The 24,558-nt window shown below is 39.5% G+C and overlaps 1 protein-coding gene across 2 annotated transcripts in view; it reads left to right on the forward strand.

The window, feature by feature from the left end:
• LOC141754593 (chromodomain Y-like protein 2) overlaps positions 1 to 24,037 on the forward strand; it is a 43,749-nt gene extending 19,712 nt beyond the window's left edge. For both annotated transcript variants that reach the window (XM_074613748.1, XM_074613759.1), the window contains exons 3-7: positions 7,468 to 7,685; positions 15,306 to 15,478; positions 15,574 to 15,784; positions 20,093 to 20,236; positions 20,332 to 24,037. In XM_074613748.1, coding sequence (XP_074469849.1) covers positions 7,468 to 7,685; positions 15,306 to 15,478; positions 15,574 to 15,784; positions 20,093 to 20,236; positions 20,332 to 20,490 — 905 coding nt within the window. In that variant the 3' untranslated portion in view covers positions 20,491 to 24,037. The remainder of the gene's footprint in view (positions 1 to 7,467; positions 7,686 to 15,305; positions 15,479 to 15,573; positions 15,785 to 20,092; positions 20,237 to 20,331) is intronic.
• The last annotated feature ends 521 nt before the right edge of the window (positions 24,038 to 24,558 follow it).

The following is a 24,558-nucleotide window of genomic DNA, read 5'->3' on the forward strand; positions in this document are numbered from 1 at the left end:
TATATGTCACAAGTATTTCTTGTTTCATGATAGATGAATACAATAAAGAGACTTGTGCTGACACACAGCTCTTTAAAGCTCCTACTGTGGTTCTTTACTACAGGAGCAGCTGATAACACCTTTAAATTTCACTCCTGGGTCACAGTCCATGGCCTGCACCACTAGAGTTAATCATTACACACGATTTCAAAAAGTCATCTCAGCTTGTTTAACAGAAAATCCCAATCAGAATGGTTGGGTTTTTCTACCATATTTGAATAACAATACACACATCAGACACATTTTTGTATTTTTTACGGGGCTACAGGGGGTCTTTAGGGCTTTCGGGGGAGACATCAGACCAGCAGTAGATGTCACATAGACGTGGTGTACATCATCTGAAAGCTGGGAACCTGAAGATTAATTTGAGATGCTGCTCAGCACTGTGTGTCAAGTTGTTCTAGTCATAAATCAGAAATAAACATGAATTCATTATTTGAAATAAATTGTAAAAGTGAATAATGGCTAAGAAACAAGTATATGATTTCCATCCTCATGCTCTGTTATGTCTTGTAAGTTGTTGCAGCAACTTTTGGGTTGATGCCATTTGTTACACAGATTTGGTGCTAAATTTAACCATTTTTTTTACCACTCGAGAATTGAAGAAAATGATCAAAAATACCTCCAAAATAGCACACTAAGACACCAAGACCTTGAGGAACACCATAGAAAAAGCCGTTCTGCGATCAAAAACTTTTGACATTTGGAGATTTCTGCAAGAATTGCATTTTCAGTGATTGGATCGCGAACACTTCTGTTCTGGAAACTGCTCAGAAACCCCCTTATTATCAATCTACCTAGGAAAGCCATCCATCCACTGAATACCCTAGGTCTATAGTTTATGGTTTTAAAGTTTCATGAGGCTGTGATTATCCTAGAGGTCAAAGAGGTAATTTTATACAGTGAGGTCAAGTTTCAAATAATGGTCTCACTATATGAAATGGTTACTATGGGGACTAACATCATCACACATGAATATAATTGGGCTCATTGGGTCCACAAGAGTCTCAGCTTTCCCGTCATACCCAATTTATGCAATTCCAAGTATGCAGAAACCATTTTGGAATAGGCGAAAATAACACATTTGCACTGCATGCAAGAAACTGCATGTTTTTGCCCCAAACTGCATGTGATTAGCATAAAGTGGGAATGTCTGTAAAGCAGAGACTCATGGTACCCATAGAACCCATTTTTATTCACATATCTTGAGGTCAGAGGTCAAGGGACCCCTTTGAATATCGCTATGGCAGTTTTTCCTCGCCAAAATTTAGCGTGACTTTGGAGCATTATTTAGCCTCCTTCCCGACATGCTAGCATGACACGGTTGATACCAATGAATTCCTCAGGTTTTCCTTCACTCTGGCTCTAATCTTGAGTCGACTACAGCTTCTGAAAGAAGTTAAAGTCGGCCAAGGGCGCCGGTGCCCTCAAGGAGTGGAGGAGTGTAATATAGAGTTTGTCCATTCTCACTGTTCATACCTGTTAATGTGTGCAGAATGTGTGCATATTGGTACGTACATTATGCGCTTGTGGTGCTCTCTCAATGATTATTGGTTTTGCTATTTGTAATCGCCCAGCTCCCATCAGCCTCACTCATGTTTTTCAATGTATTCAACTGGTGGCTGGTGTACTTTTGGGGTTACATCACTAATTCTAGGTAGGCACACCAGAAACTTGGAAACAGAACATTTCCATGAGAGTTCTATATGGAGTCTGTCAGTTGTGCACTCATTTCAAAGCACCACAACTTGATAGTGAGATCTCATCTTCTCTTAGTGAGAACATGAGGGGCTACCAACCCAACCTAACGGCTATCGGTCTGGCAGCCATTATGGATCCTAATTACCTAATCCTCCAAAGACTCCCCCGCTCACCTCATCCAGCACCCTCAGCTCCACCCATTAATCTGCTACACTGGCACAGGGTGTCTCTGTGATTGTTGACTGCAGAAAAATGCGCACACAAGATCATTCATCGATCTTTTTTTGCAGAGGATTGTAAGAAAAGGAGTGCATGTGTATATTTGCTTTCATAGCAGCAACACGCTGGTGTCAGTGGCCTTCTAGATGCTGGTTTGACATTCCCTTCAAGTCTCTGTTTCACCACAGAAAAAGAATTTCCATAACCTAGGGGAGATATCAATCGCACTGCCATTAACCATTGCCTTTCAATAAACTGGGAGCAAAGACATTGATGTTGCAAATGTCATTAATTTAAACACAATGATTGAGATGTTGGCATCTCTGCGAAAAATCAGATAGTTAACGGTAGCACTCTGCACCAGTTTACGAAAGCACCTCTTAAAGTACAGGTAAAATAAAATCAGAGATTTGTTTCTGAACGCATTATATATGTTGGAAAATAAGTGCTGAAATCATGTGAAAAGACTGTAAACTGTAGTACTGAGTTGTGGAATTAGACCGTTAAACTGGATTTTTTTGGCCAGCCTGAAACGGTCTGAAATTATGGCTTGATGACGCTCTGGAGCGATCCTTTACATAACCCCTCCCTGAACACTATATAAGCGCATAGCATCAGTGTTTCTCCCACCTAATCGACAGTTACAACACCTACTAACCACAGCCTACACTTTGCTAGCAGTGGTGTGCTGGCCATCTGGCATACCGGGACAAGTCACAGTGGGCCGTCAAAAAATCCATAAAGTTTTCTCTCTGTGTCATTTGGGGTGCGCATTAGAGAGTGCTGCATGCATGCTCCGCTGTAGCCTACTCCGTTGCTACTGTTGCCGCTGTAAAACTGTGGATACATTATTTTGAGCATCACAACCCCCACGAAATGACTTGTTTCACCATTAGAATTTGATCGATTTGTTCCGATGACGGCCGGAGGAAATCTCGGGAGCGTTGCTGCAAAAGTAGCGCACAGCAGTGAAGTGTCGTATATACTGTTACTGTATGTAATCAACTCTCACGCGTGATTGGCCGTGGCTTCAGAGCCTTCAGCGGCTTCGGTGGAAACGCCCCCCAGTGTTTCAGGGCAGAGAATAGACTGCTTATTTTATCATGATTTTGAAATCTAATTTCATATATATGCCAATTTTTCTGTGGTCTGACAAACTCAGATCACATATTTTTGCTTTACCCAGACTTTAATTGATCATTAATTTAAACCATAGTGTTGTCACATGTCTGTCAGTGAGACCAAAGCTTCTCTTGTCCTACAACCATTTTGAATCTCTGCTGCCAGTAGAAACCCCATGTATCCAGGCTGATCTCTGCTTATGGTTTTCCTCTGTAGAATTGAATTGAAACAGACTTTTCATCGGAAAATCACTGTTAAATACATTTTGTGTTGCAGAGTCAAACTCCGGATAATTCTGTTGTCCGAGGAACTAACCCGAAATGTATTACGTTTAACTTTAATTTGAATCGTTATTGGATCTGATATATCGTAAAACTTTTATTGAGAATTTAAACATCCAATGCCATTTTCTCATATCTACAGCTACAATTACTATTACTTAAATTTGTTTTTGTAATACCCTTAGAAAAAGTTACAACCTGCTTTTGCTGTGTCTATCAGTGACCAACTCAAAGGTCAAGTTGTGCTGATTTTTGAAGCACTGGCTGCGTCTACAGCTTCACTGCATTATTCATCTTGAAATCACTCTTGGTTTAAAACACTCACTGAGGCTCTCATTGAGGGTTTTTGGGTTGTTTCAAGTCTCCACTGAATTATTTTTATATATATCAGACCCACGTTTGTGTTAAAAGTCCAGCTTTCGTATTAGTATTGAAGCTGAAATGTTTCAAAAAAGCCTCACAAAAGCTGTGCTTGTGTTCCTGAGTGATGTACGGCTTATTTGTGGGTCATTGTTTCTTACTACTGCATCACTAGATATTAGATAAAATGACTCACACACTGCTTAACTCACAGTTCTTTCTTCTCTCATCCATTCAGCTGATGAAAGCGCACAATTCAGATTGTGTTACTCAGCTTTCACAGAAACCTTTTTATCAATGTAGGTGAATCACAACGGTTTGAGATTGCACTGCTCCCAGAAGTCAAGGTTTCTCTGTGTGAAAATAATAGAAAGTAATGATCTCTACTTTTCAAAATGGGAAAGTTTCGCGAAACAGCTTGAAAGAAAATCCAGCTCTGTGTGTGCTTTTCAAGCTTGAAATATTAATGCAATCAACAAAAGTTAAAATTCGATGAGTCCCACAGTGACAGCTCAGATAACATGCAGAGAAAATACTGACAGAAATAGGTGATTGCTATCTTGGCACATTAGTGACATTCCTGCCAATTGTATGAATGTCCAGACAAAAGTAAATGCAATATGGAAAATAACTAAAAGATTAAAAATAATCAGCATCCCTAAGAACACAACAGACTAAAACCACAATTCCTACAAGCAGTCTACACTCGGAGTGCATATACATACATCTTACTCCATTCAAATATTGTTTTGATTATAAAGAATTGTAGCTGTAAACGAAGTTCTGATTATGTTTTAGTATATAAGTTGGGTATATGTTTCATGCTGCAATAACATCATAAATGCTGAAACTGTTATATACAGTATAAAGAAAATATCTTCTAAAGTATTCATTGCAAATAAAGTAAGCAGTAGGTTTTCATGTATATACATACTTGCATACAGACGTAGGCAAAGTTGTTGGTAACGTTCCGTTAAAGAGAGAAAAACCCACAAAGGTCACTGAAATAACTTGAAACTGACAAAAGTAATAATAAATAAAAATTCACTGAAAATTAACTAATGAAAATCAGATATTGTTTTTGAATTATGGTTCAGCAGAATCATTTAAAAAAACAAACTAATGAAACTGGCCTAGACAAAAATGATGGTAACATTAACTTAATATTTTGTTGCACAACCTTTTGAGGCAATCACTGCAATCAAGTGATTTCTGTAACTCTCAATGAGACTTCTGCACCTGTCGACAGGTATGTTGGCCCACTCCTCGTGAGCAAACTGCTCCAGCTGTCTCAGGTTTGAAGGGTGCCTTCTCCAGACAGCATGTTTCAGCTCCTTCCACAGATGTTCAATAGGATTTAGATCAGGGCTCATAGAAGGCCACTTCAGAATAGTCCAATGTTTTGTTCTTAGCCATTCTTGGGTGTTTTTAGCTGTGTTTTGGGTCATTATCCTGTTTGAGGACCCTTGACCTGCGACTGAGATCAAGCTTTCTGACACTGGGCAGCACATTTCGCTCCAGAATGCCTTGATAGTCTTGAGATTTCATTGTACCCTGCACAGATTCAAGACACCCTGTGCCAGATGCAGCAAAGCAGCCCCAGAACATAACCGAGCCTCCTCCATGTTTCACATTAGGTACAGTGTTATTTTCTTTGGATGCTTCATTTTTGCGTCTGTGAACATAGAGCTGATGTGACTTGCCAAAAAGCTCCAGTTTTGTCTCATCTGTCCAAAGGACATTCTCCCAGAAGCTTTGTGGCTTGTCAATATGCATTTTGGAAAATTCCAGTCTCGCTTTTTTATGATTTGGTGTCCTCCTGGGTCGTCTTCCATTAAGTCCACTTTGGCTCAAACAGTGACGGATGGTGCGATCTGACACTGATGTACCTTGACCTTGGAGTTCACCTCTAATCTCTTTGGAAGTTGTTCTGGGCTCTTTGGTTACCATTCGTATTATCCGTCTCTTCAATTTGTCATCAATTTTCCTCTTGCGGCCACGTCCAGGGAGGTAGGCTACAGTCCCATGGACCTTAAACTTCTGAATAATATGTGCAGCTGTAGTCACAGGAACGTCAAGCTGCTTGGAGATGGTCTTATAGCCTTTACCTTTAACATGAAGGTCTATAATGTTCTTTCTGATCTCCTGAGACAACTCTCTCCTTAGCTTTCTGTGGTCCATGTTCAGTGTGGTACACACCATGATGCCAAACAGCACAGTGACTACTTTTCACCCTTTAAATAGGCAGACTGACTGATTACAAGTTTGAAGATACCTGTGATGCTATTTACAGGACACACCTTAGTTTAATATGTCCATATGGTCACATTATTTTACATCTTTTCTAGGGGTACCATAATTTTTGTCCTGGCCAGTTTCATTAGTTTGTTTTTTAAAATGATTCTGTTGAACCACAATTCAAAAACAATATCTGATTTTCATTAGTTCATTTTCAATAAATTTTTATTTATTATTACTTTTGTCAGTTTCAAGTTATTTCAGTGACCATTGTGGGTTTTTCTCTTTTTAACGGAACGTTACCAACAATTTTGCCTACGTCTGTATATACATGCACACACAGTAGATATACAGTACAGTATATATATATATATATATATATATATATATATATATATATATACACACACAATGGAACCGATTCTGTGAGGAGAGGCAGCAGTTTTCCTCAGCTGACAGTCAATGAGACATTACACAGACAGACTGTCCACATCAGATATGCAAATCTATTGTAGACTAAGTCAAATCAAGCTTCAGTTCTTTATCAGAAGCCGATCGCACTGAAAAACTCACGTCACTCAATCACAGAGCTCCAGTTTAACCATTTTATCTATAATAATTTCAGTGGTTGAAGTCAGGCGACAACCTCTGTTTGCAAAAAGAAGTCTGATTGTATAGAAGTCTATGAGAAAATGACCCTACTTCTCACTTGATTTATTACCTCAGTAAACATTGTAAACAGTTTATGGTCTCAATTGCTAGTTTCAAGTCTTCTTCAATACAGCATGATGTTCATTTAGTAAATTATGGTCCCATTTAGAGTCAAATAGACCATAAAGCAGGGTATGCTTTAGGGCGTGGCTACCTTGTGATTGACAGGTCGCTACCACAGAGTTTTCCGGTTTGGGAGTTGTCCATGTTTTCGTCTTACAACTTTAACTTTTTCACAGTGTGTTTTCAGTTCATGAAAGTTAAATGTAACAGTTTGGTCGCCTAAAAACGTCTTATTCAGCGCCGGTTGTACTTAGCTCCACCCTCTCGTGTCACTTCTAGTTGCAAAAAAACAAGATGGCAACGGCCAAAATGCCGATCTCGAGGCTTCAAAACCATAGTCCACAACCCAATGGGTGACGTCACTGTGACTACGTCCACTTCTTATATACAGTCTGCGGTTGAAGTGAAAATGAGGGTCAGTGTTTAAATGTTTATCCCAAAATGTTCAATGTCAACATCCTGAACATTTTTCAAAGCTACCTCCTGGTTCAACTTTAACGTGCATACACAGTTTTTCATGGCAACAGATTATTATAATGGACATAATTATATGGTCAACCTAAACCCAGGTTGAAAAATACAAAGCGTTTTACACACAGTTTTTTAATTAATATTTCATCCAATGTTTCTATCACGTTGGGAGTGTTAATCATCAATTCTATCAGTAGGTGTAACAGCTATTCAAGTCCAAGAAGACGCATTGACCTGTTTTGTTATCCCTCCTCTCTGTCAGACTCCCCGCTGGCCAATGGCAAGATGCATCTACACAGCTCAGTAAAGAGGAAGTTGGCTGAGGAGAAAGGCTACGTATTCGACAAGCGGCTCAGGTACAACGTGCGACAGAACGAGAGCAACTGTAGATTCCGAGACATCGTGGTAAGGAAGGAGGAGGGCTTCACGCATGTCTTGCTCTCCAGCCAAACAACAGACAACAACGCTCTGACACCAGAGGTGAGAACGGAGATGTACTTTTGTCCCCTATGTTTTTGTGTTTCTCTAGTATGTATCAATGTATCGAGACCTGCGTTTGATTATGTAACTTTTTGATTGTTGGAGCTCTGTTTGGGAAATATAAAGGAGGAAAGTTTCCTCATTGACTGCTGTTGAGATGCCCTGGGGCTATGCACTTACTCCACAACTGCTCCAGGGGAGCTTTTCCAGAGACAACTTCAGAAAATTGTGGTTTCATTTGACAGCTGCCAGATGTGAATATGTTTAGCTGCATGAATCTTACACAGGGCATTGTTGAAAAAGAGTGTGTATACTCAGCAAAAAGGGTTAGGACACAGCTCTTGGGTTCTGTCCTTAGTACTGTCACAGTAAACTGCTATCTGCCAAACAAGACTTCTACAAATCGAGTAATTTGGGGTACATATAAACCAGCATTGTGCCATCTGTTATTATTGCAGCAAAATGTCAGTTGAACTAGAGAAAAAATTATGCAGCAAGTTCATAGAGGGGAGCATTATGTAATTATTCAAGAGAACTGGAGACCCTAGAGATGGCCAGATTTCCAATGATTTCCACTTCTTGCTATGTAGAAGTAACACTGACATCTCTGCTAGAGATTGCAACGTTGACGCTAACTTTCCTGTTTTGTCCAATTAGTGTCAGATCATTTGGTTCAAAGAGGCTGTTTGCAAGAAGGCATAGTGATTGCTAATATCTGGAGAGTCATCAAAATTTTATATTGAACCCCTTACCATTCCGCCCCCCCCCTTTTTAGAGGGGTAGGGGTGGGCGACTGGGGATGTTCAGGGGTAGATAAAAGGTCAACAGTAGATGCCACATAGAAGCGGTTTACATCATCTGAAAGCTGGGAACCTGAAGATTAATTTGAGATGCAGCTCAGCACTGTGTGTCAAGTTGTTCTGGTCGTAAATCAGAAATAAACATGAATTAATTTATTAATGAATTAAAATAAATTGTGAAAGTGTATCAGGACTTGATGATATGAGTTTGTGATGGTCATTCACATGCTCTATTATGTCTCATAAGTTGTTGCAGCAATTTTTGGGTTGATACCATTTGTTACACAGATTTGATGCTAAATTTACCCATATTTTATCAATTGAGAATTGATAAAAATGATCAGTAATCCCCCAAAATACCACATTAAGACACCAAGAGCTTGAGGAACACAAATAGAAAAAGCCATGCTGTGATTTGGTATCAAAAGATTTCTGCAGGAATTGCATTTTTCGGCGATTGGATGGTGAGCATTTCAGTTCTGGAAACTCAGAAACCCCCTTATTGTCAGTCTAGTCTAGGAAAGCCATCAATCCTTTGAATGCTCTAGGTCTGTAGTTTGTGGTTGTAAAGTTTCATGAGGCTATGATTATCCTAGAGGTCAGCACAAGTCATTTTACACAGTGAGGTCAAGTTAAAAATAAATGGTCTCACTACAATGAAATGTCTAGTATGGGAACTAACATCATCACACATGAATACAATTGTGCTCATTGGATCCACAAGAGTCTCAGCTGTACAGTGATACCCAATTTATGTAATTCAAGACTGTTTAGGGACCCCAGTATGCAGAAATATTCAAACACACCATTTTAGAATAGGTGAAAATAACACATTTATACAACATGCAAAAAACTGCATCGTCTTTGCCCCAAACTGCATGTGATTATCATAAAGTGGACATGTCTGTAAAGGGGCGACTCTTGGGTACCCATAGAATCCATTTTCATTCACATATCTTGAAGTCAGAGGTCAAGGGACCCTTTTGAAAATCGCCTTGACAGTTTATCCTTGCCTAAATTAAGTGTAACTTTGAAGGGTTATTTAGCCTCCTTCGTGACAAAGGAATGGTATAATTCCTTGTTTCATATGATATCAGTAACTCTACTCTACCTTTAAAACTGAGCCAGCTACAACCTCTGAAAGACAGGATAGTGAAAAGAGGCCCAAACAATTCAACAACTTGTTTGCTCGACTTTCACAAGGTTATCCCGATACTTCAATACAAAAGCAGCTGTTAAAATAAAATGAATCATTTGCTTTTGCAATGACAAAATGTCATGATGACTGAAAACAGATGTTCGTGCTTGATGAAATTTAGAACAACACAAAGTTCTTAGTAAATTATAAATAGATTTCTGATTTACCAGTACATTGAACACATGTAAACATGATCTCTCTATTTTTAGGAGCACTTTTGATTAGGTCTGATGATTTGCTAGCTGAGTCTTCTCTACAAGCATTTAGGGTGCATAATCTACCAGCTGTGTTCACTGGCTTTTGACATGTTTTCTCACAGTCTCCTCAGCAATTTGTCGATCACCTGCTAACTCCATGTCAATCAGACATCAAGCAGCAGAACAAACTGTACATTCTTAATTCAGGAGCTGCGCTGTGATTTATTATAGCCTGTCACAGTGATGGACAGTTCTATAAAAGCCTATAATTTTAACATTGGATCCAACACTATACCTATTTCAGAGTGTTTATGTGTAGACTTGTGATTGTCACTGTCACAATGTGTTGCTTTCCACGAGCTTTTCTCAATGACAAGGTTAAAAAATGACAGCGTAATAATGCTGGGACGTCTGCAACACTGAATGCGGTTTCCTGGCTCAGTGCTCTGATGCTGCAGCGTCTTGCATTGTGATGATCCACTTGTAGAATTGGCCGCCTGCAGGAAAAGTACCAGCCTGTGATTGGTTGCTCATTTCCACACTCCAATCAACAACAAGCTGCTCCATTAACATTTCCCCTGCTTTCACAGTTCAGTAGATGCTTTCCTCCAGTCTGTTCACTTTTGGACTCTTTGTATTGACGATTGCGACATTTTTTAATTTTCTGTTGAAGTGCATTTTCAATTTTTACAATTAACATTCCTTTATGTGACATTTACTCAGCACTAACCGAAATTGACCCTGCACAGCTCAGGTCTATATTTACAATTCACTTTCATATACTAATGAAGCATATCATAAAGACAATTCTAGTTTGTTAATTTAAGAACATTTGAAAACAATATATCACGAGTTGACACTTAGAAAACATTTAAAAGAACTGAACATTTTTACAGATTCTTTTTACAGGTCTGTTGATATAATAGTGAGTTCAGCCACAGATAATAGCATGTGTCATAGTCATCCACCTCTGGATCATAAATCTAAGTAAACAGGATTTTCCTCCCCTCAGATTGTAGGATGCGTCTCAGATCTTCCACAGAGGGTGGCTCTCGCTTTGATACAGCGCCGTGTGCACGGCAGCCTGTACTTCACAGGCACTGAAGTGGCCTAAACTGTGTGTGCACATGTGTGTGTACTTTCATGTGTGACAGTAAGCCCGTAAGCTGTGGGCTTATCAAACAGCTCTGATAGCTCCTCTCTCTGTCGCTCAGTCTTTGAAGCTACAGGAACAAGAGAGTCTGCGGATGTGCCTACTGAATGGCTTTCATAAATCTTCAAAAATATCCCTGAACATTATTTATCCAAACACTCAATGCTCGCTTTAAGTGAGAAAGTTAACCGGTACTCTTTCTGTCACATTTCTGGCTTGACACACAGTAGCTTTCTTCGTCTGTGCTATACTGCTATTCAAATGTTTTGAACATCCTGTGTTTTATGACTTTTTGATAGTTCTATCAAGCAACACAATGACTAAGAATCTGAGGTAACATTTCATTTTACAGGTCCACAACTTTCATAATTAGCTTTGCAAGTAACCTATTTGAAATTTCTTTGGAATTACTGCCAAAATACCCCAATATTTACCTCGAAAATTACTTTATTATAAACATTATTTAATAATTATATGCTAAGATAGCATATAATTGTTAAAATAGGGCCCTTAGGCTTGAGAAGCGACTGTGCGCTGCTCTTCATCGGAGGTGGAAAACCAAAACTAATAGAAGACACTTCGGATCAGGCAAAAATCTCACCATTGTGTGACTTATTGACCAATGTAACCTCGTAGCTAATGTAACAATTCAGGGAGGTTTTTTAAAGAAATTTCAAATATGTTATTTGGTAATCATCATACATTTATCAGCAGACATGGAAATAAAGCACTTTGTATTGTTTTCCTGGAAATGTATTAAATAAATTACCAGCTATTGGGAAATGGCGGCATATAATTATTAAATAATGTTTATAATAAAGTAATTTTTGATACATTTTGAGGTAAATATTGGGGTAATTTGGCAGTTATTCCAAAGAAATTTCAAATACTTGCTAATTATCACCTAATTACCATGAAATTTGCGGACCTGTAAAATGAAGTGTTACCGAAACTGATATTATATTTTGACGTATGAGTGAACAAATAAGTATTTGTTTTTTTCTTTTATAGGGAAACGATCAAAAGCTAATTGGAAATTGCCAAGATCTTGATCACTCTCTTTAGGCATCTGTAAGGTATATTTGTAAATACTGTATATGTAGACCTAATTCCTGCACACCTGCCTTTTCATAAAGCACTAATTAAGAGGGAACCTTGTAACTTGTCATACCAGGAAAAGCACAGGTGTTACTAATAACATTAACGATGGCTCTGTTCTATTGGTGCCTTCATTTGAGTCGTATTTAATTCTTCATAATTGTATAATATGTCTGAGAAAAATGTTGATTTTTCCAACTACCTCATCTTTCTCCTCTGTTATTATGCCTTTGCATTTACTGCATTATGTTACCCGCTTGCTCGCTTGCTAGCTTGCTTAATTGTTAGCCTCTGGCTTGTAGACACCGACACTAACGTTAATATTGCCGTTGCTCAGAAGCGGTGTTCTCACGACTTAACTACTTGAACGCCACGCATATCGTGTACGCGACTTCCCATGTTGTAAACACAAGCTCACGAGTTTCATTTGAAGGCACCATATCGAAGTGTCCCAGTGAGCCATGCTAGTGTGACAGAGAGCCAGCATGCACAATACCAGGGCTGCTTTTCATGATGCTAACTTATGATTCCTCGCATCCTCTCTTCTCCTGTGACCCGTAAATCCTTCGCCCTCCGTTAGCATAATGAAAACAAAGAACGAATACTGATAAGAAGTGAATGCCAGTTGGTCGTTCCATTGCATCATTGTTATTATTTGAATGTCTCTACCGAAATGGCCTGTGTTGAACAATAAACATATCATAAATATGCATACTATTATAACTATTTACTTACCTACTTATTTATTAATTAAACTTGTTTGCCCGGTCGCTTCCCAGAGGAGCATAAAGTGAGCGATGGACATAAATGGAAGTTAGAAAAATCCAGCACACAGCTTTTGAGAGCAATCTCAAACTTTTTCTAGTCAAGGACCTCCAAAATAGATGTCCAATAGACCACAGACCATGGATGTATAAGAGGTTGTGCCCTGTGTGTTAGTAAATAGCCTACAACTACATTAAATTCTGTTTATGTCATGCTAATAGCACTACTAGCTACTGGTCGATAGCCGGTTGTTTGGGAACAGAGACGTTAATACATCCACTACGGTACAGGCTTACAGCATACAGCCCATGGGTGTATTATAAGATAATAAAAGTGATTAATTACAGCCAATATATCCATTATTACAGCTAGCAGGAAGCTGGCAGGAAACTGGCAGAACCGGATATGTCACATGAGCGTGCAGGGCAGTGCACCTGAGTTTTGTCTCTTGGCATCTATAGTCTTTGATGAAAAGCAGCCCATGACCCTGAAACTGGAGCAGCTAAATGGAATTCAGCCATCATTAATATCATTATTTACACTTGTGCTTTTCTTACTGGGACATTAGAAAATGTAGGACTTTGGTAGAGCTCTCTGAGACACCTGGACTGTGTCCTGAGTCATTCGCCATTCACTCTGTAGTGCATCATATTCACAGTCTGCAATTTTATTTGAGTTGAAGTATCTCCATGGCACTCTACTGCTCTCTAGAGTAAACTACTGTCTGTTCTATAGGGAGCAGTGAATAAGTGAACGAGGGAGTGGTTTTGGCTATAGCCCCAGAAAAAGGCGAGCTATTTCTGTTTGGAGAGATCAAAAACTGCCCTACAGAAAATGCAAAAAAAGCTTACAATATCAAAGGCTTCAGGAAACTGAGAACTGATAAAAAAAAAAAGTCTGTCCGACTCAATTTTAAAACCACATAAAAACATAATGATTACCACCCCTAGAGGTGGTGATTTCATTTCTAGGGAGCTGATGCTTGCTGTTGCAAGTGTCTTTGTTGTGGATACCACCTTTGTTTGTCTACGAATGTCCTCGAGACATCTGCTCACTGCACACGAATGTCACTTTGACTGGTCTCCTCTTCCTCTCTGTTTCACAGACTGGAACCAGCATCTGCCCGTCTCTGCTTCCTGTATCTGAGCAGGATTTTTAGTTCACCTTGCTAGAATAACGTCATTCGTAGCCAGTCACACACACACACACGCAGCACATCCAACTGGAGGCAGATTATGTGCTTGGTGAGACAGAGAATTAAATTCACTTTGAGGTTGAATGGTTAATATGGGTCAAGGGTGATAATCTGATTAAAATGCAGCAATAGTGTGGGCAGATTTGACTGCAGACAATGATGTGGTGGTCTGGGTTTCTTATCAGGCCGGCTGTCTATCAAGGAAACAAGCTGCCCAGCAAGATGTCATGTAAACATCGCACCTGCAGTCTGAGCTGCAACGTTAACTAGCTAGAAACAAAGTCACCACCAAAACCTCACTTTAATATTTTATATATATTTCAAATACTCAAACACATACTAGACCAACATTGTTTTCTGGTGAACAGATGACATTTGCTGCTACTACATCATCAGGGTCTTAAATACTGCATCTAAAGGAGCCATTGAATACTATTAGTATATGCCATTAAACCTAGCATTAGCAGTACTGTATCTATCTATGCATTAGGCTGACAACATATGACTCTTTGATGATTTTGTTTGTAAAAACATACATGATAAAGATACCGTAACTTTTTACACATAACCTCCTTTATAATCACATTGTGCTCTATAATTGTTGTTGTGTGAAATGCTTATCTAGTGCTATTTCTATAGAAGTATGCTTCCATTTTTATTTTATTTCTTGATTATTTGTTGTTTGTAGATGTCGTTGTAAAATAAGATATATTGTCACTTGCAAAATGACTGAAAGAACGCAATAGTTCTACGTAACAAGAGACTATAAGCTTGCATTATGATCTTTCCTTTAGTATTATTTTATTAATACATTTAGTATGTCTATTAGCAAGATAATTAAAAGCACTGGAAGAAGAATTTAAACCCTATTTCTTTCTGATGTATGTAACTTCAACACCAGCATTTATAAAATTAGATTCTGGACATCTGTGGCGCCTAAATTGAAATATAATAATCACATGGTGCCTAGTTTCACGGGATGAATAGCGCTATTGTAAATGCACATTTCCATAAGCTGTCAGTATTGTAGGAATGGAAATAAGCATTCTTGCATTCCCAGTGTTTCTCATTATTTTTGAGGCCTGTCTGTCTGCCCGTTATTGTGAGTGGATGTCAAGCCTTACTCTAAGGATTGAATATCAATATTTATCTTTTTTCTTCATGTGTCAGGTGAGTTAAGAATGTAACACGCATCTCCTCTCCTTTCTTTTCAGATCATGAAGGAAGTGTGTCGAGCTCTGGGTAATGCAGCTGCCGATGACAGTAAATTATTGTTGCTCAGCTCCGTGGGGACTGTTTTCTGCAGTGGCCTGGAGCCGTCCTACCTGATAGGCCGTCTGTCCACTGACCGCAGAAAAGAGAGCAGCCGCATCGCAGATGCCGTACGGTAAGAAGAAATCTCTCTGCTATAAACACAGACTCTCTTCTTACTTGCCGTTAGACTTGACAGAGTTGGTACTGATTGTTCTGTTACCCCTTTAGGGAGTTTGTGTTGGCGTTCATCCACTTCAAGAAACCCATTGTAGTGGCAATAAATGGACCCGCTCTGGGCTTAGGGGCCTCCATCCTGCCGCTGTGTGATGTGGTGTGGGCCAGTGAGAGGGCCTGGTTCCAAACTCCATGTGCAGCCCTCCACCTCACCCCCTCCGGATGCTCCTCTTACACCTTCCCCCAGATCCTGGGCGTAGCTCTGGTGAGTCCCAGCAATATCAAGGCTTTTTTTGCAACTTCATCTAATTTGATTTCTCTTACCAGCTGATTACCTTGTGTTTACCCAAATCAGGGGCGATTCTAGGATCAGCCCCTAATGAGAATGTGAAGTGTACAGTTTAGAGTGTAGGTTTCGTTTCAACATTGGGGGAGACACATATTAAGCGGGGGGGTCTGGTGGTCCTCTTCATTTCCTGCATTCTGGAGATTTTTTTATGCACAAGTTTCTGCCTTTTCTGCAAGTTATGGTGGAAATTACTTTATTTATGTAAAGGAAAACATAAAATTTAGGCGCCAGGTTACAATTCAAATCAAATCAAATCAAATCAAATCAATTTATTTTTGTATAGCGTCAAATCACAACAGAAGTTATCTCAAGACGCTTTATATATAGAGCAGGTCTATGACCGTACACCATAGTTTAGAGACCCAACAGGATCCACCAAGCGCACTGTGGCCAGGAAAAACTCCCCGATTACTGGGAAGAAACCTGGAGCAGAACCGGGCGCAGGGCGGGCGGCCATCTGCCGAGACCGGCTGGGGGGATAGATAGATAGAGTGAGAGAGTGAGAGAGAGAGAGAGAGAGAGAGAGAGAGAGAGAGAGATAGAGAGAGAGAGATCTAGAAGCAGCCACAATAGCAGTCTAGCAGCTGTAATAGCTAATACAAGTAGGGCTGATAACACAAAACCAATAGTGGTGGATGGAAAGAGTGATAATACAACTATCGGAAAGCCAGCACTGTCCAGCATCTGTCCTCAGTACGTCCATGTGTGTTGGTGTGGGACGTCCCTGCGATCGATGCCCGTGCGTTGGTTCCTGCAGCATCAGCATGCTTGCTGGGAGCTCTTGATGTCTTTGGCAGTGATTGAGAAGTGTTATTCTCCAGGCTGCCACATTGTCACTAGGTGTTGGAAATCCCTCGTTAGCATTGGTAGTCCCTCGTACAGACGTAGTTAATTAGGGATGGTAGCAGTTGGTGTCAAGCAGGCACCGACGCGGCAGCAGATGCAGCCACAATACCGGAGACCACCAAGATCCAGGTGAAACCCTGCTCCAAGTGTACCCATGCTCCAGGTATAACCTCGCTCCCGGTGTGATCCCGCTCCAGGTATGACCTCACTCCAGGTGTGACCCCGCTCCACGGTTAGCTGCGAGACAAGGAGGCACAAGGACTCCCGGGAAGGAATGAAGTTAGTAACAACATGGACATGGGACATGAGTATATACAGAAGGAGAGGGGAGCTCAGTGTGTCATAGGAAGTTCCTTATGACAGTGTGTCATAGGAAGTCCCCCGGCAGTCTATGCCTATAGCAGCTTAAGTATAAGCGTTATCAAAGAGGAAAGTCTTTAGCCTACTCTTAAATGTAGAGACGGTGTCTGCCTCCCGGACTGAAACTGGGAGCTGGTTCCAGAGAAGAGGAGCTTGATAGCTGAAGGCTCTGGCTCCCATTCTACTTTTGGAGACTCTAGGAACCTCAAGTAACCCTGCATTCTGTGAGCGCAGTGCTCTAGTGGGGTAGTAGGGTACTATGAGCTCTTTAAGATATGATGGGGCCTGACCGTTTAGCGCTTTGTAGGTGAGGAGGACGATTTTAAAATCTATTCTGGATTTTACAGGCAGCCAGTGCAGAGAAGCTAATACAGGCGTAATATGATCTCTTTTTCTAGTTCTAGTCAGTACACGTGCTGCAGCATTCTGGATCAACTGGAGAGTCTTAAGAGACTTATTGGAGCAGCCTGATAATAAGGAATTGCAGTAAACGAGTCTAGAGGTAACAAATGCATGGACTAATTTTTCTGCATCATTTTGACACAGGATGTGCCTGATCTTCGCAATGTTACGTAGATGAAAGAAGGCAGTCCGTGAGGTTTGTTTTATGTGAGAGTTAAAGGACATATCCTGGTCGAAGACAACTCCCAGATTCCTTACGGTGGTGCTGGAGGCCAGGGCAATGCCATCTAAAGTAACTATATCATTAGATAATTTGTTTCGGAGGTGCTCAGGGCCAAGTACAATAACTTCAGTTTTGTCTGAGTTTAACATCAGGAAATTGCAGGTCATCCAGGTTTTTATGTCCTTAAGGCATGCTTGAAGTTTAGTTAACTGGTTTGTTTCGTCTGGCTTGATTGATAGATATAATTGGGTATCATCTGCATAACAATGAAAGTTTATGGAGTGTTTTCTAATAACATTGCCTAAGGGAAGCATATATAAGGTAAATAGAATTGGTCCAAGTACAGAACCCTGTGGAACTCCGTGACTAACTTTGGCGTACATGGAGGACTCATCGTTGACATGTACAAACTGAGATCGATCTGATAAATAGGACTTAAACCAACTTAGTGCAGTTCCTTTAATGCCAATTAAATGTTCCAGTCTTTGTAATAGGATGTCATGGTCAATGGTGTCGAAAGCAGCACTGAGATCTAGCAAGACAAGTACAGAGACAAGTCCTTTGTCCGATGCCATTAGAAGGTCATTTGTAATTTTCACTAGTGCTGTCTCTGTGCTATGGTGCACTCTAAATCCTGACTGATAATCTTCGAATAAATGGTTGTTCTGTAGAAAGTCACACAGCTGACTGGCAACTACTTTCTCGAGTATTTTGGAGGTAAAGGGAAGGTTAGATATAGGTCTATAGTTGGCTAGGACCTCTGGATCAAGAGTGGGCTTTTTAAGAAGAGGTTTAATTACAGCTACTTTAAAGGACTGTGGTACATAGCCTGTTAGTAAAGACACATTGATCATATCCAGTAAAGAGGTGCTAACTAGAGGTAAAACTTCTTTTAGCAGTCTAGTTGGAATAGGGTCTAGGAGACAGGTAGATGATTTAGATGAGGAGATCAGTGAGGTTAATTTGTGGAGATCGATAGGAGAAAAGCAGTCTAAATATATATCAGGTTGTACAGCTGTTTCTAAGGTTCCTAAGTTTGAGGATAAATTGGTACCAGTTGACGGTAGGAGGTGATTAATTTTGTCTCTAATAGTTATGATTTTATCATTAAAGAAACTCATGAAGTCACTACTACTGAGGGTTGTAGGAATACATGGCTCAATAGAGCTGTGACTTTCTGTCAGCCTGGCTACAGTGCTGAATAGAAACCTGGGGTTGTTCTTATTTTTCTCTATTAATGATGAGTAATGGGCTGCTCTGGCATCACAGAGAGCCTTCCTATATGTTTTAAGACTATCTTGCCAGACTAAATGAGATTCTTCCTGTTTGGTGGAACGCCATATCCTTTCCAGTTTCCTCGATGCTTGCTTTAGTTTGCGTGTTTGAGGGTTATACCATGGAGCTGACTTCCTTTGTTTTACTAACTTCTTTTTTAGAGGGGCAACAGAATCAAGTGTGACTCGCAGTGAGTCTGTAGCACTATCTACAAGATGATCAATTTGGGTAGGGCTAAAATTAACATACGAGTCCTCTGTTATATTGAGACATGGTATTGAATTTAATGCTGATGGAATCACTTCCTTAAATTTAGCTACAACACTATCGGATAGACATCTAGTGTACACACTTTTATCTAATGGTGTATAGTCTAGTAATAAGAATTCAAAAATGATTAAATAATGGTCTGATAAAAGAGAGTTCTGTGGAAAAACAATTAAATGTTCAATTTCAACGCCATATGACATAACAAGGTCCAATTCAATTCGCTGGATACACAAGAATCTCAGCTTTCCAGTGATACCCAATTTATACAATTCTAAGACCCCATTAGGGACCCCAGTATGCAGAATTATTCAAATACACCATTTTTAGAATAGGTGAAAATAACACATTTATACTGCGTGCAAAAAACTGCATGGGATTAGCATAAATTGGGCATGTCTGTAAAGGGGAGACTTGTGGTTACCCATAGACCCCATTCTCATTCACATATCTTGAGGTCAGAGGTCAAGGGACCCCTGTGAATTTGGCCATGGCAGTTTTCCCTCATCAGAATTTTGCCTAAATTCAGAGCATTATTTTGTGTTCTTCCCGACAAGCTGACATGGCATGAGATTCGTACCAGTGGATTCTTTAGGTTTTCTAGTTTCATATGATACCAGTACCATCACTCTAGCTTTAAGACTGAGCCCACTACAACCTGTTAAAGACAGTAATGTTGGCCAGGATCGCCAGTGATCCTGTGGGTCTCAGAGGGTTTGATAATTATTTTTAGGGGTGCTGAGATGAAATCTCTAAAAAGAGTCTAAAATCGCCACTGACCCAAATCAAACATTTGGATGGCATGACATATTGAATATGCTTTGTAATGTCCTTCCTGTCCCCAATGGCAGGCCAATGAGATGCTGTTCTGTGGAAGAAAACTCACAGCACAGGAAGCATGCAGTCGAGGTCTGGTGTCACAGGTCTTCTGGCCCACCACGTTTAACCAAGAAGTGATGCTGCGCGTGAAGGAAATGGCATCATGCAATGCAGTGGTAGGTCCTGATCTAGATGACCCAGAGGGCAAAGCTTTCTCTTGAATATAACCAAATGACCCTCTCCCATTTCTCTGCGTGTGTGTCTTTAAAAGGTTTTAGAAGAATCCAAATGCCTGGTGAGGAGTATCCTCATGTCCGTCCTGGAGGAAGTGAATGAGAAAGAGTGTCAGATGCTGAAGCAGCTGTGGTGTTCAACCAAAGGACTAGAGGCCCTCTTCAGTTACCTGCAGAACAAGACGTATGAGAAGTGATCATCCACACCGAGAAAACTGATCAGTGCGGGTCAAAGGTTATCTACGGAGGATGATAACAGCGTGATGTCAGACGGAAGAAAAGGTTGCATTAAGGGTCTTTGTTTCCATCCATCAGCAGAGCTGCTTGCTTACATGTCTACCAACAACAACTTCACGGTCTTCTTCTTTTGTAAATCAAGTTATATTTTATATTTATTGGACCCATAACTGTCCAGATGTTTATTCTCTAGGAGTCAAAGAGCAAAGGGCCAAATGTGCATTGCTTAAATAAACACTGAAGGACATTCTGCAGGGAGGTACAGAGTGTTTCTGTACATATGCCAGGCTTATGTGTTAATGAAATGATCAGGATGTATGAAATCAATGTATGTCTGATAGCACAGGATAATATATATTAATATATATTTATTGCAAGTGTGTAAAAGAGTTGCTTTCTGAATATAAGGATTTTCTTTTAGTCACTTATTGTTTTGAGCTGAAGTGTAAATCAAAGTTTGCATGAGGACACTGTTTCATGCACATTCCATCCTCTCTGTATACGGAAACTGGCCACAAATGCTCCTACATGTCAGTCGGTCACATTCAGTGAAACTTCATGAAACAATTCTGGATAATTCAAAGAGAATGTAAGCTTTTTTTCATCACGCTACTCATTGTTCATACTGTAAAAGCCGATTGGACTATTGCCAGGCTATTAAATAGGCGTTATCAGTTGCTATAAGCCCCATAGATGTGGGTCAGTAGGGCCCTGCTACACCCAGTATTAGGTGTTATCATCTATTCACATGGTCGATCAGTGAAAGAAGGTTTAAAAGAAGATGACAGCAACTCAGGGCAGCAGGCGGGGGCGGGCGGATGGGTCCAGAGACCAGTGTTCACATCCCGTGTGAAACCACTGATGTTATTTTAAGCCAAAACATAGATGTTTTTCCCTAAACTTAACCAAGTCTTTTTTGTTGCCTAAACCTAAAGTAGAAGTTGTTTGTGTTGACGTAATGTTTCATCAGTTTAACGGGTTAGAACGTGTTGCTTTTTCGCTTTCACTTTTACAACATAGTAGGGCCCTATTGACCCGCATCTATGGTAAACATTGGCTCACTGAAATAAATGGGTGATAACAGCCTTGTGAACCTGCTATTAGTTTAGTAGGCCCCTACTAGCCTACAAACTTGGGACAGATGTGTGGTGATAATGCCTATTCAATAGCCTGTCAGATCGGGTGCTATTACAAAGAACAGACAACATCTTGTTGCCAGTAGATTTGTTATCATAATCATAATCACCATAAATTTGCTTCTGTTAACATAAAATCAAGATTAATGCTCATGTACTAATGAGGCCGTCTGGTGATTAGCGCATAAGTACATCAAATATCATCCCCATATCGTCAACATCCATCTAGTTATTTTCACCTGCAACAGAAACGGCAAGAGTTTAATTAAACTTTTATTCATACAAATGAAATTGCATGGAGGTCAGGATTTTTCTTTCAAGGGGGACTCGTGTGAATTGAAATGCAAATCAGGAAGATAAGTGGAAATGGAGAACACTGGAAGCCTCATGGGAGTGCTAGCACTAAATATACAAATGTGTCTGTTCTTAATCAAATGGCATTTTGGGTTGAGTACAAAATTACTTTAGATGATTAAATGAATTGGTGGCTCACATCACATTGAAGGATTAGTAATGGAATTTGTCCCGTTTAGTTTGAGCTACATATAATAGCCGTACATGCAGTACTGTGGTGGTTCATATATGTATAACATGGCTTCCAGTTATTGTGTGAAATGTGTGATCATCATGTTGATAATAACCTGACCGTTATTTCTTAGTTGTGTATATTTTAGAGCACACAGAAGAGATGATACTTGCTCGGTCTCTTCATGTTAATCACATTGTGGCGACACTAATTGTCAGTGTTCTGTATTGTGGAAATGCAACAGTCGTGTAGCTGGAGTCGACTTTGTCCTTATCTGCATGTGATGATTCAAGGTTTTAAGAAAGTTTATATTGCGATGTGTATTATATGTTGGGATCTATTTTGTTTTACCAAAAAAAAAAAAAAAAATGTAGGTCTGTGAAAATCGTTTTGTAAAACTCAGAAGATATTTGTCCATTTTCGCAGTGGTACACATGCAGTACAGAATATTATAGAATGTAGACTGTTTTGTGTAACTAATGGCATGTAATATACTGTACATATAACTGTGCTGCCTGTCTGAACACCAGGGTATGTTTTGTATATAAGTATTGTTAGAAATGGTGCAGTTTATTTTTGTATTTATTTGAGATAACTGTTTGGATGTGCAGTGCCATGTGGTTTCCTTTGCTCCAGAAGCCCCGCCCCGACTCTTTAATCATCCTTTCTATTAATTAGCCCATAAAAACTTGAACAAAATGGGTCAGATATTTTATACATATATATATAATTTCAAAACCAAAATGTGTAAACACTATTTTCACTTGAATGTTTACCTTTTCAGTTGACACTGTCAGATAAAGTATTTTGTTGTAAATTATCAAATGCATGTCAGATCATTTAATATATAAGATTGTGTTTTACTGAGCTTCGTAAGTATGAACAGATGATCAATAAAATTACCTTTATTGTATTTCAGAATTGTCAATTTCAAGCATATATGACTGTTAGTGCTCCATGGGGTTGTTTAATGATTTACAAACATCAGTTTTATTTGATTGTAGGGAATAATTACTGGTTTGATGAAGCATTTATGACATTTAAGTCATTATGTACTAAAATAAAAATTAACAAAAAAACATCACACTTTCACTTAAACTCATGAAAACATTTGTAGTTGCATTTTAGTGCATTTTATCCTAACACCTATGCTGCTCCCAGATATATAATCAGCTACAGAAAATAGGCAGTTTGGCGACCAAAGACTCCATTAGGCTTAAATAATCAGGCTGTAGTTGTTGTGATTTTGTTTTTGATTTAACAAGAGGGGCTCCTACAATCACTTCTTCAACTATATTCCTCATCCGTTGGTAAATAACACTTAATATCTGTTAGTGTCCCAAGAAGAGGTGAGAAGGACTTGTGTAATGTGGCTGCTGAATTCAAATCACTCCACTGAGCGATATCACACAGATCCTTCAAGACATGGATCTTGATGTGTTTATTCATTTTATTTCATTTGTAAAATATTACAAATTCTTTTCAGTGTCATCTTAGCTATGAAATGCATTTCTTCACTTGTTTTGAACTGTTAGTTTCTGTTTTAGGCATTGGATCCAAATTCCCACCTCGGCATGTGTTTGAAGTGCTTGATAATAAAATTTGAAGTAAATAAGTCATTTATTGCAAATGACTGCGTTTTTGACAGGTTTCTGTGTTTTTGTCTTTTCTAACCACAATATCATGAGTGGTTCTACAGTATGTATGTATGCGTGTTAAATCATTCATGTTTTTGTCTCAAAGCACACCTTCGGGTGCCTTACAATTTAAATATCTGTCAAAGATTGATCCATACGTTGTGATGGGTAGAGTGAGCTGCTTCAAATAAAGAAAAAGTGCTTTCAATATGTGAGTTATTTTTCTAACATTTCTCAATCCACTATCTAGGCATTTAACCCTCAACTCAACTTTGATTTGGTAGGGTAAATCCACATATCAAACCCCCCAGTAGTATTTATCAAGCAAATATTCACTCAAATAATTTTATCAAAAAGAAAATGCATGTTCATAGTCTCAGCTTATTCAGATACAAAGGACATGAGCTTCATTCTGTTTTCTGGTCACATCTTTCAGTACTGTTGTCTTTTACCTCAGCTCATCATGTACTTGCCATATCCTGTGTTGGTTGTGAGGAAGTAAGAATTTGGGTGAGATTTTGGGAACAATCCCCTATACTGTATGGTTGAGGATCCAACCTTAAAGGTCCACTTGCTAGTGATTTTGAGCCCTCGACATCATCTCCTGGTATTCACTCAGCAAATGGAGATGGCTCAGGTGTCATTTCATGACCTAAATGTGACCTTCAGTCACGTGAACACCGAGGTCATCAACCAAGAGCCAGTAGACGGACAAAGAAAGATCAAGGA

This window comes from Sebastes fasciatus, chromosome 2 (genome assembly GCF_043250625.1).
Source record: "Sebastes fasciatus isolate fSebFas1 chromosome 2, fSebFas1.pri, whole genome shotgun sequence".
NCBI lineage: Eukaryota > Metazoa > Chordata > Actinopteri > Perciformes > Sebastidae > Sebastes > Sebastes fasciatus.